Below are 17,048 nucleotides of genomic sequence, written 5' to 3'. Positions count from 1 at the left end.
TCCCTGGCATGCAATAAGGACACATGTTCCACTATGTTCATAGCAGCCTTATTTATAATAGCCAGAAGCTGGAAAGAACCCAGATGTCCCTCAATGGAGGAATGGATGCAGAAAATGTGATATATTTACACAAGGGAATACTACTCAGCAATTAAAACCAATGAATTCATGAAATTTTTAGGCAAATGGTTGGAACTGGAAAATATCATACTAAGTGAGGTAACTCATTCACAAAATAACACACATGGAATGCAGTCACTGATAAGTGGATATTAGCTCAGAAGCTCTGAATACCCAAGACACAATTCACATATCAAATCATTCCCAAGAAGAAGGAAGGAGAGGGCCCTGGTCCTGGAAAGGCTTGATGCAGCATTGAAGGTGATTGCCAGGACAGAAAAGTGGGAGGGGGTTGATTGGGGAACAAGGGGAGGGAAGAGGGCTTATGGGACTTATGGGGAGGGGGGAATGGGGAAAGGGAAAATCATTTGGAATGTAAACAAAGAATATAGAAAATTTTTAAAAAATGAAAAAAAATCCTAGGTTTGGTCTTCCCATTTTGTCCTGAATTTCCTGGATGTTTTGGTTCAGGAACCTTTTGCATTTTACATTTTCTTTGACTCTTGTGTCAATGCTTTCTGTGGTATCTTTTGCATCTGAGATTCTCTCTTCTATCTCTTGTATTCTCTTGTTGATGCTTGGATCCATGACTCCTGACTTCTTTCCTAGGTTTTCTATGTCCAGCATTGTTTCCCTTTGTGATTTGTTCATTGTTTCTACCTCCATATTTTGATCCTGGATGGTTTTGTTCAATTCCTTCACCTGTTTTGTTGTGTTTTCCTGTAGTTCTTTAAGAGCTTCTCCCTGTTTACTTGTGTTCTTCTGTATTTCCTTAAAGGAGTTATTTATGTCCTTCTTGAAGCCTTTTATCAGCATCATGAGTTGTGATTTTAAATCCAAATAATGCTTTTCTGGTATTTTGGGGTATCCAGGACTTGCTTTTCTCGGAGAATTGGGTTCAGATGGTGCCATATTTCCTTGATTTCTATGTTCCTATGCCTTTTGCCATCCTGTTATCTCTGGTGTTAGTTGGTCCTGCTGTCACTGACTGGTGCTTATCCTTCCTGTGTGCCTGCAAGCCTATCTCAGCACCCCTGGGTAACCAGATTTCCCTTGGCACAGTGTGCTGTGGGGCTGCCCATCTCCTGGATACAGGTGGGGCCCTAGCAGACCAAATCCCAAGTGACCTTACACTAGGTTGTTCTCTGCGTTTCTGGCTGTAATAGCCAGGTTAGTCATATGAGAGAAGAAAGTAGCCTCACCTCTAACCTCATGACTTCCTGCAGAGCAGATGTCCCCTGGCTGGATATGTGCACAGATGGTTGTGGCATTGCCCAGCTCCTGGGTGCAGGTAGGGCCCTGATGGACTGTGTCCCAAGTGATCTTACACTCGGGTGTTTCCTGTGTACCTGGCTGCACCTTTCTGCTCAGTCACAGGAGCAAAGATCTATTGATGCAAATTTTAAAATTAACTTGTTACTCATTGATAGGCATTGTATCTATGTAACTCACTTAAGAATACAAGGTTTAATTCCAATCCTTTTAATAGCTATTACAAACTGTTTAGGATAATTAAGTAATAAAAGTTAATAGTCAGATACTCAAAGTTATGGTCAGATTATATTCTAATTTAGTTAATTAAAATTAAATATTTTCAAGATTATTCAAATTGTAAATAGCTAAAAATAATCAATGCTTAACAATTCAGTTATGCTATATTATATAGATATGTGGTTTGTCAAAAACATGAGAGCCATAGAATATTGCATTTAATGCTATTTCATTATTAAAATATCTTTTAACTAAGAGATATATCTGCTTCTGATAGTACCCCCTTCCACTTCAAAGAAGGTGTACTGGCTGGTTTTGTGTGTCAACTTGACACAGGCTGGAGTTATCACAGAGAAAGGAGCTTCAGTTGGGGAAGTGCCTCCATGAAATCCAGCTGTGGGGGCATTTTCTCAATTAGTGATCAAGTGGGGAGGGCCCCTTGTGGGTAGTACCACCTTTGGGCTGGTGTTCCTGGGTTCTGTAAGAGAGCAGGCTGAGCAAGCCAGGGGAAGCAAGCCAGTAAGAAACATCTCTCCATGGCCTCTGCATCAGCTCCTGCTTCCTAACCTGCTTGAGTTCCAGTCCTGACTTCCTTTTGTGATGAGCAGCAATGCAGAAGTGTAAGCTGAATAAACCCTTTCCTCCTCAACTTGCTTCTTGGTCATGATGTTTGTGCAGGAATAGAAACCCTGACTAAGACAGAAGGTGATGAGCATCAATATCTCCATGTAGAATTGCTTCAATTCTGACAGGCTAGCCACTGAGCAAGAAATCTCCTAATTTCATCTGCAGACAGAATACTGTCCATAAAGGACAAAGGGATGCAGAATAGTTGATTGCTAAGCTCTGCCAAGACAGGATAGGCTAGTCCTTCATAATTCCTTCTTCACTTATTCACTTAAGTTCTTTCAGATATTCTGGGTCAGAAGGCTAACTAATGATAGACACTCCAATATTATAAGGAATGTTAGGGACTGTCCAGACTGTCAGCTATTTCTGGAAATTGTTTAAATTTAGGAATCTGTGTTCCTGCACTTCCTGCATACTTAAATATTGGTTCCTTTTCAAATATTTGATGGGATTGAAGACTACACAGTTATAGTCTCACAAGTAAACTTTAGTTGTTTAACATTAAACAAGGTGTTCTAGATTTAAAAGATCGTTTTCAGATGGTAATACAAGAGAAAATCAAAGGTGATTGAGGTACAGAATTGTAATCTCATTAAGTTAGGATAGATGACAAATACTTTATTTAAACTGCCAAATATAATGGACTGGATTTATAAATGTTCATCACACCTTATAATTTTCACAATTGTTATAACTGTAGTCCATTTATATCTGAGAGAAAAGGAGCCTTTATTGGACTATAGAGAAGAATTGTTGATATTTGGTCTTGCTGTCTACTGTAAGTGCAGGCCCCCAAGAGTCTGCTCATATACTCAAATGAACCTATCCCCAAGTTATTTATGACTGGCAAATAAAGATGCCAACAGCCAATATCTGGGCAGAAGTGACATAGGTAGGGTTTAGGTTTCCTTGACTTGGGGTCAGAAGAGAACACTGAGAGAAGAAGTTGCAAGGAGAAGAAGAAACTGGCTTGGGTTAGGTAAGCCATAAAAACATGGACCTGAGGGTTGGCCAATTGGAGTTAAGAGCATCCCTGAAGAAACTAAGAATAATTTGGGGTTAGTGATAGGAAAGTGGATTCTAACAGCATAGAGGGTATGTATCTATCCAGCTCTTATGCTATTTAAGGCCTATTGTAAATATATAGAGTATGTGTATCTTTTATCTCAGAACTAAATGGTGAAAGGCAGGATAAAAACTTTGAATCTGGATTAAATAATTTCCACAACACACATAATTATCCATTTAGATGCAGGAAACCAAACACCCATCATAATCAAGTTCTGGGCAGAATACAGATATCAGGGATATATCTAAATATAATAAAGGCAATTCACAGTAAGATTATAACCTGCATCAAGTTAAATGGAGAGAAAAATCAATGCAATTCCACTAAACTCAAGAATAAGACAAGGTTGTTAACTCTGTCCATATCAATGTTATATACTATTTGAAGTTGTAGCTAGAGCAATGAAATAACTTAAGGATGTCAGGGAATACACAGTAGAAAGGTAGGAGTCCAAGTATTACTACTCACCAATGATTAATAGCATATATAAGCAACCCCAAAATTTTACCAGGGAATTCATACTTTCAGTGAAGTGGCCAGATACAAGACTAACTAAAGAAAATCAGTAGCCCTTCTATATGCAAATGAGAAATGAACTGAGAGGAAAATCAGGGAAACAACACTTTTCCCAGTAGCCACAACTGATATAAAATATCTTAGGTTAACTCTACCCAAACACGTGAAAGACTTGTAACTTCAAGTCTTTGAAGAAGGAAATTGAAAAAGGTATCAGAAGATGGTAAGGTCTCCCATGCTCATGATTGGTAGGATTAGCATAGTAAAAATGTCCATTCTCCAAAAGCAATCTACAGATTCAATGCAATGTTCATCAAAATTCTAACACAATTCTTTATAGACCTTGAAAAGCCATTTTTCAATTCTGTGTAGAAAAAAAAAGCAAAACAAAGCAAAGCAAAGCAAAGCAAACCAAACCAAACCAAACAAAAAACCAAGCTAGCCAAAACAATCTTAAAGAATAAAAGAACTGATGGAATTATCAGCACCTCTGATTTCAAGTTGTACTGTTGAGCTATAGTAATAAAATCATCATGGTATTAGCATAAAAACATATTGTTGGTCAATAGAATGGAATCAAGGACACAGACATAAATCCACACACCTATGGACACCAGAATTTGATAAAGTAGCCAGAAATACACTTGAAAAAAGAAAGCATCTTCAACAAATGATGTTGGTCTAGTTGGATATTGTAGCTAGATATCCATTAAGAATCCAGGCAGGAAGAATACAAATAGATCTTATCTATCAACATGTATAAAACTCAAGTCCAAGTAGATCAAAGATTCAACATGAAAGCAGATACACTGACTCTGATAAAAGAGGAAGTGGGGGAATAGCCTTAAACACATTGGCAGAGGAGATGACTTTCTGAAGAGAATACCAACAGCTCAGGCACTAAGGTCAACAATTAATAAATGTGTCTTCAGGAAACTGCAATGCTTTTGTAAGGCAAAAGACATTGCCAATAACACAAAGTGTCCATCTACAAGGATGAGGAAAATATTTAGCAAATCCCCTTCCAGTTGAGGACTAATAATCTAAAATACACAAAAAACTCAAGAAACTAGTTATCCAAAAATATTAATTTAATTAAAAAATAGAGTACAAATCTAAACAGAAAAATTTCAGTAAAGGAAACCCAAACAGCTTAGAATCATCATCCTTAACCATCAAGAAAATGAAAATCAAATCCTGTTTAAGATTCCATCTTACTTCTGTCTGAATGTCTAAAATCAATAGTTCAAATGGCAGTACATGCTGGTGAGGATGTAGAACAAGTAGAACAATCCTTTGTTACTTGTGGGAATGCAAACTTATACAGCTTGTAGTGGCTATTCCCGGTTGTCAACTTGACTATATCTGGAATGAACTACATTCTAGAATTGGAAGGCTCACCTATGATCCTAATTTGGAGGCTCAGAGATATAAGTTTCTGACCTGAATCTTGGTATGGAGATCTTGAAGCATAGTGGTTATGAATTCCAGAAGATTAAGACAAGGAGATCTCCGAGTTCAAGATCATCTGGGATTAAAGGCATGGAGGTACACCCCTTTAATCTGGGCCACACCCTCCACTGGAAACCTACAGCCTTTAATCAGGGCCACACCCTCTGCTGGAGATATATAAGGACATTGGTAGAAGGAAGATTTACTCACTCTTCCTCGCCTGCTGGCCTCATGGACTGAACAACCCTTGGACTTTCATCCACAGCTGCTGCTGACCATTGTTGGAGAGTTGGACTGTAAGTCATCGACAAATTCCCTAACTATATAGAGACTGCCCGTACGTTCTGCGACTCTAGAGAACCCAAACTAATACACAGCTCCTATGGAAATCAATATGGTAGTTCCTTAGAAAGTTGAAAATCAGTGTGTCTCAAGACCCGGCTATTCCACTCCTGGGCATGTACTAAAGGATGCTTGACCACAGTGGCATTTCCTCAGCTCTGTTCATTGTGTTTTATTTATAATAGCCAGAAAGTATAAATAACCCAGATGTCTCTCAACTGAAGAATGAATAAACAAAATATGGTACATTTATACAATGTTAAAAAATACAGCTGGTAAAAAAAAATGACAACATAAAATTTGCAGACAAATGAGTGGAACTAGATAAAAGTCATCCTGAGTGAGGTAATCCAGACCCAGAAAAACAAATATGGTGCGTGAATTCACTTATAAGTAGATATTATCTCTAAAGAGTCTTAGCAATGTTCAAAGCAGCAATATAAATTCTAAAGAAACAGCATCCTTGAAAGGTAATGTTTGGAAGTTCTCCATAAGTTTTGGGTGTTAAAGAATTTCTTCTCTCTCTCTCTCTCTCTCTCTCTCTCTCTCTCTGTGTGTGTGTGTGTGTGTGTGTGTGTGTGTGTGAATTTAGCACTTTTGTCTTTCCTTTCAAGATTATTTGGATACAGTTTGTTTAGTTTAGACAAATTGAATGGGAGACAAACTGAATTGTGCTTCCTGTTTTGTGTAACTTCCATCCATTCCCCTCCTTCTGATTTCAATTAGAACTTGATACTTTCCTTTATGTGTATGTGCTCTTTATAAGATAAATATGCTAATCTTTATATTTTACCAAGCATTTTTCTCAATGTAACATTTACCTTTAAAAAATAAAAAAATAGCCAGGCAGTTGTGGCGCACGCCTTTAATCCCAGCACTTGGGAGGCAGAGGCAGGCAGATTTCTGAGTTCAAGGCCAGCCTGGACTATAGAGTGAGTTCCAGGACAGCCAGGGCTACACAGAGAAACCCTGTCTTGAAAAACCAAAATAAATAAATACATAAATAAATAAATAAATAAATAAATAAATAAAGTAAAATAAAAAATTAAAAAAAAATGAGGTAGGGAGTACTTATCTAGGAGGTAGAAGGAGATGTGTTTGAATTGAATGCAAAGATTTTTATGAAAGCACAGATGCTAGGGCTTAAAACATCCTTAAAACATTGTCAGCCCTTCCACATTTCCCTGCCATGGTTTGAGGAAAGTACTCAACCTTTTAGAAACTCAGTCTTCCCAGCAGTACTGGGAGAAAGCTCAAGGAGGCAGAGACAAAAGTAATTCTCAGACTTCATTTTGAAAGCGTTGTACTGTTTCTGGCATGCAAGTCCTCAACGGAATCATCCCTGTTGTTAGTAAAGCTTAGATCTACCAGATAGTGAAAGAGATGCAGAGCCCCGTGACACTACAGAATACCTCACTAGTGCAAGTAACCGGTGCTAGTGTAAATGCGTAGGCACACTTTTAACCATTTCAGCAAACAGCAAGCAGCCTATGTGCAATTGTTCAGGAGAACAAGTATGCTTCTGCTCTTGTCTTTATTAGCCAACAACCTCGTAGAGATAAAATTGGGAGTTCAGGTGCGTGGTAAATAACTGTGAATGGAACTTAGTTTTAGGAGGCTCAGAAATGAAACGTGCCTGTGTTAATCCTTTTATGGGAGTACTAAGGCCTCTTGTTACTTTAAATTTCTTACAGCTCTTGTGCTCCTCTTTGACTTAATTTCTTTTCTTATTTGTTCAAACAAATCGATCAATATTTGAAGAAATCTGCAATTGAGCTTAAGAGTCAAAAAATAAGATACACAAAGGCTGGGGACTTTGTTAGTATTCTGTCTAAGCTTCACCGCATAATTACCCAACTCTCTACTAAAAACACACGTAGCCAGCTGCTGGCTGGGTGTCAACAGATTTTAGCAGTTTCAGGTTTCTAAAAGTTATATGCATAGCCTTATAGCAATACTGCTCAGTCTAAAAACTAACTGACCATTGCCTTGAAAGCAAAGCAAAACAAAAAACCCTCTTTCTTTCTTGGAACTTACTTGTGACTTCTGCTGGAAAACAAAAAACAAAAAACAGGAAGTGATTGGAATGCCCTTTCAGCTTTCCAGAGCTGCCAGGCTGCTCTACAGCGCTGCAAAGTGTAAAGTACCAAAGTCCTGTACAAACAGTCTCGCAGCAAGCTCTGGTTGGTAGTTTTGGGCGTCGGCTAAATGGCAAAGCAGATTTAAGTGCTGTTGTCTATTTCTGATTTACGTATTAATTTTTTACTTATTTGGCGCGGTTTGGGAGACTCGGGGTTAAGGAAACTGGTGGGGGAGGGGAGAGAAAAAGGGAAAAGAAGGAACTAGGAACAGAGGAAATTAAACGGAGCTCTCTCCTTGTTTTTATTAGAGAATCCAATATGGCATCTTGCATGAGGAGCTTATTTTCTGACCACAGCAGATACGTTGAATCTTTTCGGAGGTTTTTAAATAATTCCACGGAACACCAGTGTATGCAGGAATTCATGGATAAGAAGCTTCCAGGCATAATAGCAAGGTAACAAAAAATGGCGTTTCTTTCAATGGACTAATCTGCAACCAGCCCAGGGGGTAGGCAGAGGTGGAGGAGGCCAGAGGATTAGAGTCATGGACATCTGCAGCTGTTTGCTGCTGCTGCCTGGCCGTGCCTAAACTGGCAGGCCTCACTTACACAGCTCTGTTTGTGCTGTAAATACCAAGACTGATTTGTGTGGTATAGCTGGCAGCCCAGGCTAAGTGTTAACTATTTGTCGGCTTTAAAGGCACAAGCCCAACCTTATTTGGAAAAAAGATTCAAATCATTAAACTCAGATTTTTTTAGGCTCTTTTCAGATTATATATTTTTTAAAAGTCCCAAATAGATTCTGGTATTCTTTCCTTAGAGTCAGATAAAAGTAATTGCAGAATGCTACTTGTTCCAGAGGATAGAATTTGTGCTTCTCAATTCTAATAGTATTGATTTAAATTCATCTCCTTTATCTGTTACTGTCACTCTCCCCCAAACCATCTTTTCCTTCCAACTTAATATTATCAATATGATTCTGGAAGAAAAGATTAATTTACCATTATCAGTGAAACTGATTTCTATCCTCACAGACTCTTTTATCATTAATTTTTGATTAATGTGTTCAATTTGTCTCAAAGGTGATAAGCATTATTGAGGTAACAGAAGAGAATCAAGTCACCTATTTGGGGATAAATTGTTGCAAGAAGTAACTATATAAAATTAATAAAAAGTGACTGACTGTGTAAAAGAAACCTGGTGTTTTAACTTATGCTGTCTGAATTTCTCTGTTGCGTTAGTCCCCTGTGGTAGCTCTTCTGCCCCAACACATCAGACTTGTTGGACAAATATAGAATTCTGTCTTTCTCTTTTTCTCCTTCTCCTTTTGTCCAGCAACTAAGTAATTTCCCTAGCCTTGTGTTTTGTATCTTAACAAGGTTCATTAATTTACACATAATAGGATAAAGGGTATAAAAATTAAACCATTGGTTCCACACCCCACCCCATGTACTCACAGGTGCCACTAAGTATAAGTGGACTTAGGCTTTACAGCAAAAGGTCAAGAAGCTGGAAGGGAACTGTAGCTGTAGGGAGAGAGAGGAAAAATTGGAGGGGAAGGAACAGTGGGTGAATTTGATCCAAACCTATTATGTTCATGTATGACATGCTCAAGCTGAAAGCATTAAAATATTACAGCAGATACCAAGTAGACAGTTTTATCTGACACTATAATTTGCTTCTTTGGACCTTTCTCTTAATTTTTAAAAATATAGTGTAAGGGTCTGATAATCACTGAAGGAAAAGCCCAGCCTTAGTAGGAAAAGACAAAGAGAGTTTATTCTGCAGAAACACCCAGCATGTGCAGGTCAACAATTTTTGAAATGGTGACCCCAGACAAAGGTGTACAGTACTTCTTATAGAAAACCAGGGGAACTCTTTAGAAGGATTAGGTAATCTAGACTTTCATTGGTGGGTACTAGGGGCTCACAGGTGGTCAGTGGTCTGCATTCCTATGTCATGAACATTTTATCATTGGATGAGATGGGGCAGCCAGATGACCCATTCTGAGATATGATTATTCCCCGGTTTTTGTGGTAATTCTCAGGGTGGTGGAGGTGGCTTTATAACCATGTTTCTGGATTTTGTGGTCTGTTCTTGGAGCTGGTGCTTTTGACCTTTTTTTTTTTCCCTGAAATCAGGCGTGGTCCTTAAATGGAGACAGATGTCATCCTCTCAATAGGTTATGGGTTACTTTCTCAATACTTTCAGTTTGGAAAGGACACACTTGTCCCTTAGCTTAGCCAGGGAACTTTTTTCAACCTTACAGTTTAGACTGAAGGTGGAGGGGTGTAAGGCAATGGTGACCCCTTTCCCATCTTCTGAATGTATCCAGTCTAGATGGAATTTTGGCTATAGAAATTGTAGAAGACTCATGAGATTTCAGTTATGATTTTTAAGTGGAAAGTACTATTTTATTATTACTTTTTTGAAATATAATTCCTAGGGTATACATAAAATATAATACATATTTGTTTATCGAAAGAAAGACAGGAAGAAGGAAGAGGAAAAGACATTATAGAGGTAGCATAAACCACCAAGTCCTTGCCCAGGTCCAGGTTTTATATTGTCAGTATGAAATGTCAACAGAGATTGACAGAACTATGCGTTCTTATTTTCTAGTCTCCAAAGAAATGACACTTTTTACATCCTAGATGTTTATAGTGGTGCTTCTAGGTCTTCAAGAAAGGAAGGGAGCCTGTTGAAGGAGGTCCCCTGCATATTGGGGGCTCCTCCCAAACCAGAATTAGGCACAAACCACTCGAAAACACCTGTTTTCACAGTTAAATCCTTTATTAAGCTGGGAAGGAAAGTTAAAGTGGTTGCTTTCTGACTCAGAAAATAGCAGGAATGATTTTATAGGTGCAATTTTTAAGAGAAAAAGGGGAGACCTATGTTAGAATGAGCTAGGATTGGGAAACTGGTGGAGGGAAGAGGACTTATGGGACTTAGGGGGAGGGGAGAACTGGAAAAGGGAAAATCATTTGGAATGTAAACAAAGAATATAGAAAAAAAAAGAATGAGCTAGGATGTGGTAGTACATTTTGATTGGAAGTGTTAATTAAGTGAACCAAAAGGGGCTTTTGATTGCTGGGCTTTAATACTTTAATTGTATAATTTTATGTGTTTGCTTGCTTTTCAGGATTGGAGAAAAAAAAGCAGAAATTAAGATTCTGAGTGTAGGCGGAGGTGCAGGTATGTATAATACATATAAAATTTATATTTTGCTATTGGTACCATGGTATTTGATAGTCATATTGTTCATGCTCTAGAAAACCACTTTGCTTTTGTAAAATATCAAGTTATAAATACTGGCAACATCATTTAACTCAAATTGATTGCTCTCAATAAATGTATAGGCTTTGGGACATTAGCCATCATTATAATTTGTAGGATAGATAAGAAATGAGATTTTTCTTAATTCTTATTTTATAAGTAGAAAACCAGGGAAACTTAGATTATTACTGTTACCAGTCTATGTGAGGAAAGGAAACTTTCAACAGAATGTAAATTGATGCACAGCTCCCTTCACTAAAAACATCTTAATATGGGCAAAAAATATACTTAGTACCATAGTTAATTTACATTATTATAGCCCCATCTCTGAAATGAATTGGCCTTACTGCTCCCTTCTTCTGAATGAATTCTAAAAGTATTTTAATGAGTCAAACTACTTCCTTATATATGTTTTATTAACATTACTTGGCCTTTTTATTCTTAAGAGTTTTTAATTCTAGAAGAAAAATATTAACTCTGGAAAAGGAAACTGATCTATGTGTCTTTTGTAACTGCACCTAATGAACTGTGTTACTTTGACTGATACATAAGCTGAGATTTTTTTTTGTTAGCAAAATGGAAACACTGAGTGTTATCTACAGGGTTGGAATAAGAAAGCCTTTATAAAGTGCTGAACAGATGCTTTTCCTCCAGTAAGGCAAAAGCTTTACCTCTCTGAAAAACAAGTTTCTTCTCAAGGGTTAGTACTTGCTTCATTTGAAGGTATTAGTCATCTTTGACTTAATATATTAATGTCTTAGTTGGGGTTTCTATTCTTGCACAGACATCATGACCAAGAAGCAAGTTGGGGAGGAAAGGGTTTATTGAGCTTACACTTCCACTTTGCAGTTCATCACTAAAGGAAGTCAGGACTGGAACTCAAGCAGGTCAGGAAGCAGGAGCTGATGCAGAGGCCATGGAGGGATGTTTCTTACTGGCTTGCTTCCCCTGTTTTGCTCAGCCTGCTCTCTTATAGAACCCAAGAGCACCAGCCCAAAGGTGGTATCACCCACAAGGGGCCCTCCCTACTTGATCATTAGTTGAGAAAATGCCCCACAGCTGGATCTCATGGAGGCACTTCCCCAACTGAAGCTCCTTTCTCTGTGATAACTCCAGCCTATATCAAGTTGACACACAAAACTAGCCAGTACAATTGACCCCTTGTCAACTTGACACACAAACACATCACTATTAAGCCTCAACCCTTACTTTTTTATTCATCCCCAAGATCTAAACTACTTTAAAAGTCCCACAGTCTTTACATATTAAAAGTTCAATAACCATAAAATGTCCAATATCTTTAAAATTCAAAGTCTTTTAAAAATTTAGTCTTTTAACTGTGGGCTCCACTAAAATACTTTCTTCCTTCAAGAGGGAAACATACAGGGCACAACCAAAAGCAAAACTCAAATTCTAATGGTTCAATGTCTGGGATCCAACTCACAATCTTCCGGGCTCCTCCAAGGGCTTGGGTCACTTCTCCAGCTCTGCCCTTTGTAGCAGACAGCTTGTCTTCTAGGCTCCAGCTGCCTGTACTCCACTGCTGCTGCTGTTTTTGGTGGTCATCTCATGGCACTGGCATCTCCAAAACACTGCTGACTTCTACTGTAATTAGGCTTCACCAATAGCCTCTCATAGGCTTTCTTCATGGTGACAAGCCTCTGCTCCTATGCATGACCCCTGGGCCATCAATTGCAACTGAGGCTGCACCTTCACCAATGGCCTTCTGTGGCCTCTCACTGTGCCAAGAGCCTCAGCTGCTCTTCGTGACCCCTTCATGCCTTCAAAACCAGTACCATCTGAGTGACTCTTACACAGTACCAAGTCCAGTCACAGCACAAAATACAACTGTGGCTATCTCTGGAACACAGCCTCTGTGCTCTCAGAAAACACTTCCAAGAAGATTTCATCTCAGTGATGCTGGTCTCTTCTTAATCACCGCTAATTTCTTAGCTCCAGCTAACCAGCGTCAATAGTCCCAGTAAAACAAAGGTTTGCTTTAGTGGTTCTGGTATCTTGTTACTCACAGCTGATTCTTCAGCCCCAGCTAACCAAAACCACAGAATCGTCACAATCAAAACATGGCCACTGTAAGAGTCTTTAATCTTCCCTCTGAAATTTCACAAGCCAGGCCTCCATCTTTTGCACTGTTCTTAACATTGTCTTCCAAGCTCCTACAGAACTTTCCACTGAGTTCTTAATATTCTAATGGCTTTTCTAGCTCAAAGTTCCTTTCTCTGTGATAAGTCCAGCCTGTGTGAAGTTGACACACAAAACTAGCCAGTACAATTAATATAAAGCATACTGACCTAGTTATGATTATAGTCTACTAAGTGAAAACTATACTGCTACTCGTTACTTAGTTCTTGAGCTTGTTTACTATAAGGTGTTCAGTGCCATATGAACGAGGTATATATTAATGCAAAGGAAGTCAAGAGCCCGACAGTGAAAAACAATAGCAAGTTTATGGTGCCATATGTGTTCTTTTTTTCATAAAATTTAGTGTGTTATAATGTTATAAGGCTAATCCTAAAAATTCATTTACTCTGTCATCTTTAAGCACAGAGTTAGAGAGAGCAATGAAGCCAAATCAAGGTTACTGTTGATTGTAGTGAATTACTCAAAGACTATCCTGTTAATTCACTTAATAAAGAGCCATTTCCAGGGTGTTGCATATGAGTTTCAGATAGCCTCTTAGCTTCAAGACTATTGATTTCATACTGTCACCTGTGCTTAGAGATTATAAAAAGCCATACAAGCAATAATAATAAAAATGATCCCTATTATGGCTTAGTTAATTGTCTTTAAATATAAAATTAATTGAATTCCTAATACAAATATATCCACATTCTTCTTTTTTTTAAATTTTAATTTTAGATAGATTTTCTTTGTATAATCCTGGCTGTTCTGGAACTTGCTCTGTAGACCAGTCTGGCCTCAAGCTCAGAAATCTTCCTGTCTCTGTCTCCTGAGTGAGTTTAAAGGCTGCAATATCCTTAGCTATGTATCCATATTCTTATAAACAGTACTTGTACACTGATTCTTTGCATTGCGATGCCCTTAAGCACTAATAGGATTCATCAAAATAAAAGGAAGAATACTTAGAGTCCCTTTGTTGGAGGCTGAACATCATGTTGATACTAGGCTTTATCTAGGACAGAATATGAAATCTCCTTAGGTCACTCTTCCCAAGAAACTGGTCAGAAACAGAACTTGAAGAAAAAATTAAAACTATATACTTAGCTTTCATTAGCCAATTGAAATAAGTAAGTAGTACATTTAACGACTGTATGGACAACGTGTCCTTGTTATGAATGAGTGGTATTTCATGTTGTTTGGATTTTCATATCGCAACTAGGTAATGCTTATCTGACAAACTCAAGACAAGCACCATCCATTGAGGAGTAGCATATCTTTGCCTTAGAGAAGCAGTGCCTCTCATATTTTACCATCTTGAACTAAGAGGTTTATATCATCCTTGAACTTTGTCCTTTCAATCACCCTCTGAATTCTAATCTCTTGCAAATCCAGCTGTTGGTTTTGTGCTCAGTTGTACTTTGTGCTCAGTTCCCACAGTCTATGTCACAGAATCTCACCACACTCACTGGACTGTGGTTCACTGTCTAGATGGTCTACTGTTTGATGCATAGGCAACTTCAGCTGATTTTCTTCATACCTTTGATAAATATGTTCTTTCCATTCATAGCAGTGAAACCATTTCTTCCAGCATAATTGATAAAAACATACCCAAAGCAAACTCACTAAAAACTCCCATAAGTGAAATTGCTACTTATCATGAGTGTTCTCAGAGCCAAGCACTGCCAGTTAGGGCCACTCACCTCTTCCTCAATCCTCTTGCAAAAAAAGTCATCCTAGCTGACCTTTTTAACAGTTTATTACCCCTTACCCCCAAGTATTAACTGCTGTTTACCAACTGGCAACCTTGTACATAGCCCACAGGAGGTTTTAGAATATGTGTATAATCTATATATTCATATATAGGCTCTATATATTCCTATGTATGCCAAGTAGAAAACTAGGGATGGGGGGTCCATTGAAGTATCTATGGGTAGCACTCATTCCTGCTGACTGAGGCCTTCCAGGTGTGGCCAGTGGAGGAGTGCCCACAGTGACCACATCCTGTAACTAACCCTTCACTTTTGTTCTGTAAGGAAGCTCAGTATCTTTATTAGGAGAAAGGGTAGACCTTAGTTTCGTTACCTTAGTTTCATCTTCCTCTGGAAAGGGAGTTTAGCAATACTGCTTTTTATACCACTTAGTGCTTATATTCTTTGTCTATTTCTTATTTTCAGAAATGAGAGAAGAAAGTTCCCTGTGCACTCTTTTCTTTTTTTTCTTTAGAAACTGGTGTTTGTGTCAGTTATATGTATATGTATATAATATTTTTTTAAAAAATCTCATGATACTTTTATTCATAATCCAAGTAATTATTAGGACTCTATATAGTTCAAAAGAAAGGAAATTGATGGAGAACTCCATTGGGTAGATTTTAAGTAATTTTCCACAAATGTAGTCCTGTTATCTAAAAATTATAGGTTCTAGTGATGGAGAAATTATGAAACAAATATTATGTAAATAAAAAATAAGTAAATCACAAAGAAGACAAAACCTTAGAGCCCAACTTTTATAGAGCCCAACTGAGCTTTATGTATGTATTCTTTAATAAGAAGCAATGAACAGCCAGGAATACTTTTGTTGATCTTTGTTTTGTTTTTGTTTTTCAGGGTTTCATAGTAATGTCACACTGACTTTAGAAATTGCTTTTTATTTTATTTTTTAGAATAGTAGCATTATTTGTACTGTAAATCTGATAAAATTTGCTTTTTGGTCCATTTTTCAATATTGATGCTTCTTAGATAAAAATTAAACCTGGTAGGGGTTTACTACCAAACTACCATTTAATTTTATAAGTGTCATTTCATGCTAGATGGTACACAGAAAACAAGAAACCCAAAGTGTTTTTGGTAAGCAGAAATGCTAATAATTCACAGTGTTACTAACTTAAAACTTATGCTCCAGAAAGAAGTTATTAGTAATAAGTTCTTGCTATGGGCTTTGCATATATGACATTTATGTTTTTTCAATTATTATATTCAGATATCAGGAAGTATTACAAGAATTAGACAGAACAAAATCCAACAATCTAATTCTATCCAGATTTTTATTTGTATTCCCATTATTATTAGATGGTAGGAACTCACTCATAATTTTTTGGTAATAATTTTACTGTTGTCAGTTGAGAGCCCTTGAGTTAGGTAATTTTTGTTATACAACACAGCATTTGTTGTTTATACAAAACCAGCAATTATATAGAGGATAAGAAATAGGACAAAAATGTAATTCATCCTTACTTTATAAGTAACATGAGCATTATTAGGTAGAATAAAGCCAAGATCCAACAAATTGTACAAAATGGATGTAAAAGTTATTAACCTCATGAAAGAGAATAAATGATTTAGTAATGACCAAATATTTGAAAATATGAATTTTTTGTTGCTAGAGAGATGACCCAGTGGTTAAGAATATTCACTGATTGCTCTTCCAGAGGCCTGGGATTCGATTTGCATCACCCAGTGGCAGATTACAACTGTCTGTAACTCCAGTTCTAGGGATCTGATACCCTCATACAGACATACATTCAGGAAAAACACCAGTGCAGATAAAATAAAAATAAGTAAATGTAAAGATAGTTGAATAAGAAAAAATTTGGTCTTGACAGCTTTTTAATTTCATCTCCTTTCTCAAATATTAAGCAAATGGGCTGGCATATCTGTTAAGTTAGGATAACAGCAGAACAAATAGAATTAGAGTGGATATTAATAGGCTGACATGTTGGTTGGCTTAGGAAACAGTATAATTGTAGTACAATGTCTTTCCAGTAATACTAGTGTGTGCTCTGTCCTGAGAAGCGCAGCAAAGGCAAACTGTCCCTGACCATCCCTGAACACAATCACCATTTAGATTGTACAGGTTCATAATTGCTAAGTTACACTTTGGGCAATTGTTTTACAGAGACAGAAACACCAAAGTTTAGCTGTTTGGATAAATAGG

The 17,048-nt window shown here is 37.5% G+C and overlaps 1 protein-coding gene across 2 annotated transcripts in view; it reads left to right on the top strand.

The window, feature by feature from the left end:
• The first annotated feature begins 7,713 nt into the window (after window positions 1–7,713).
• The window catches only part of Hnmt (histamine N-methyltransferase), a 59,107-nt gene continuing 49,772 nt past the window's right edge, over window positions 7,714–17,048 (top strand). Inside the window, exons 1-3 of one of the 2 annotated variants that reach the window (XM_052181758.1) lie at window positions 7,714–7,803; window positions 8,010–8,156; window positions 10,843–10,895. In XM_052181758.1, the coding sequence (XP_052037718.1) occupies window positions 8,020–8,156; window positions 10,843–10,895 (190 nt within the window). In that variant the 5' untranslated portion in view covers window positions 7,714–7,803; window positions 8,010–8,019. Of the gene's footprint in view, window positions 7,804–7,969; window positions 8,157–10,842; window positions 10,896–17,048 lie in introns of those variants that run through there. The other variant, XM_052181759.1, reaches the window with a different exon arrangement.

The sequence above is a fragment of the Apodemus sylvaticus genome, chromosome 5 (genome assembly GCF_947179515.1).
Source record: "Apodemus sylvaticus chromosome 5, mApoSyl1.1, whole genome shotgun sequence".
NCBI classification, from domain to species: Eukaryota; Metazoa; Chordata; class Mammalia; order Rodentia; family Muridae; genus Apodemus; species Apodemus sylvaticus.
The sequence above is the reverse complement of the archived record's forward strand: the minus strand, read 5'-3'. Positions and strand labels throughout refer to the sequence as shown.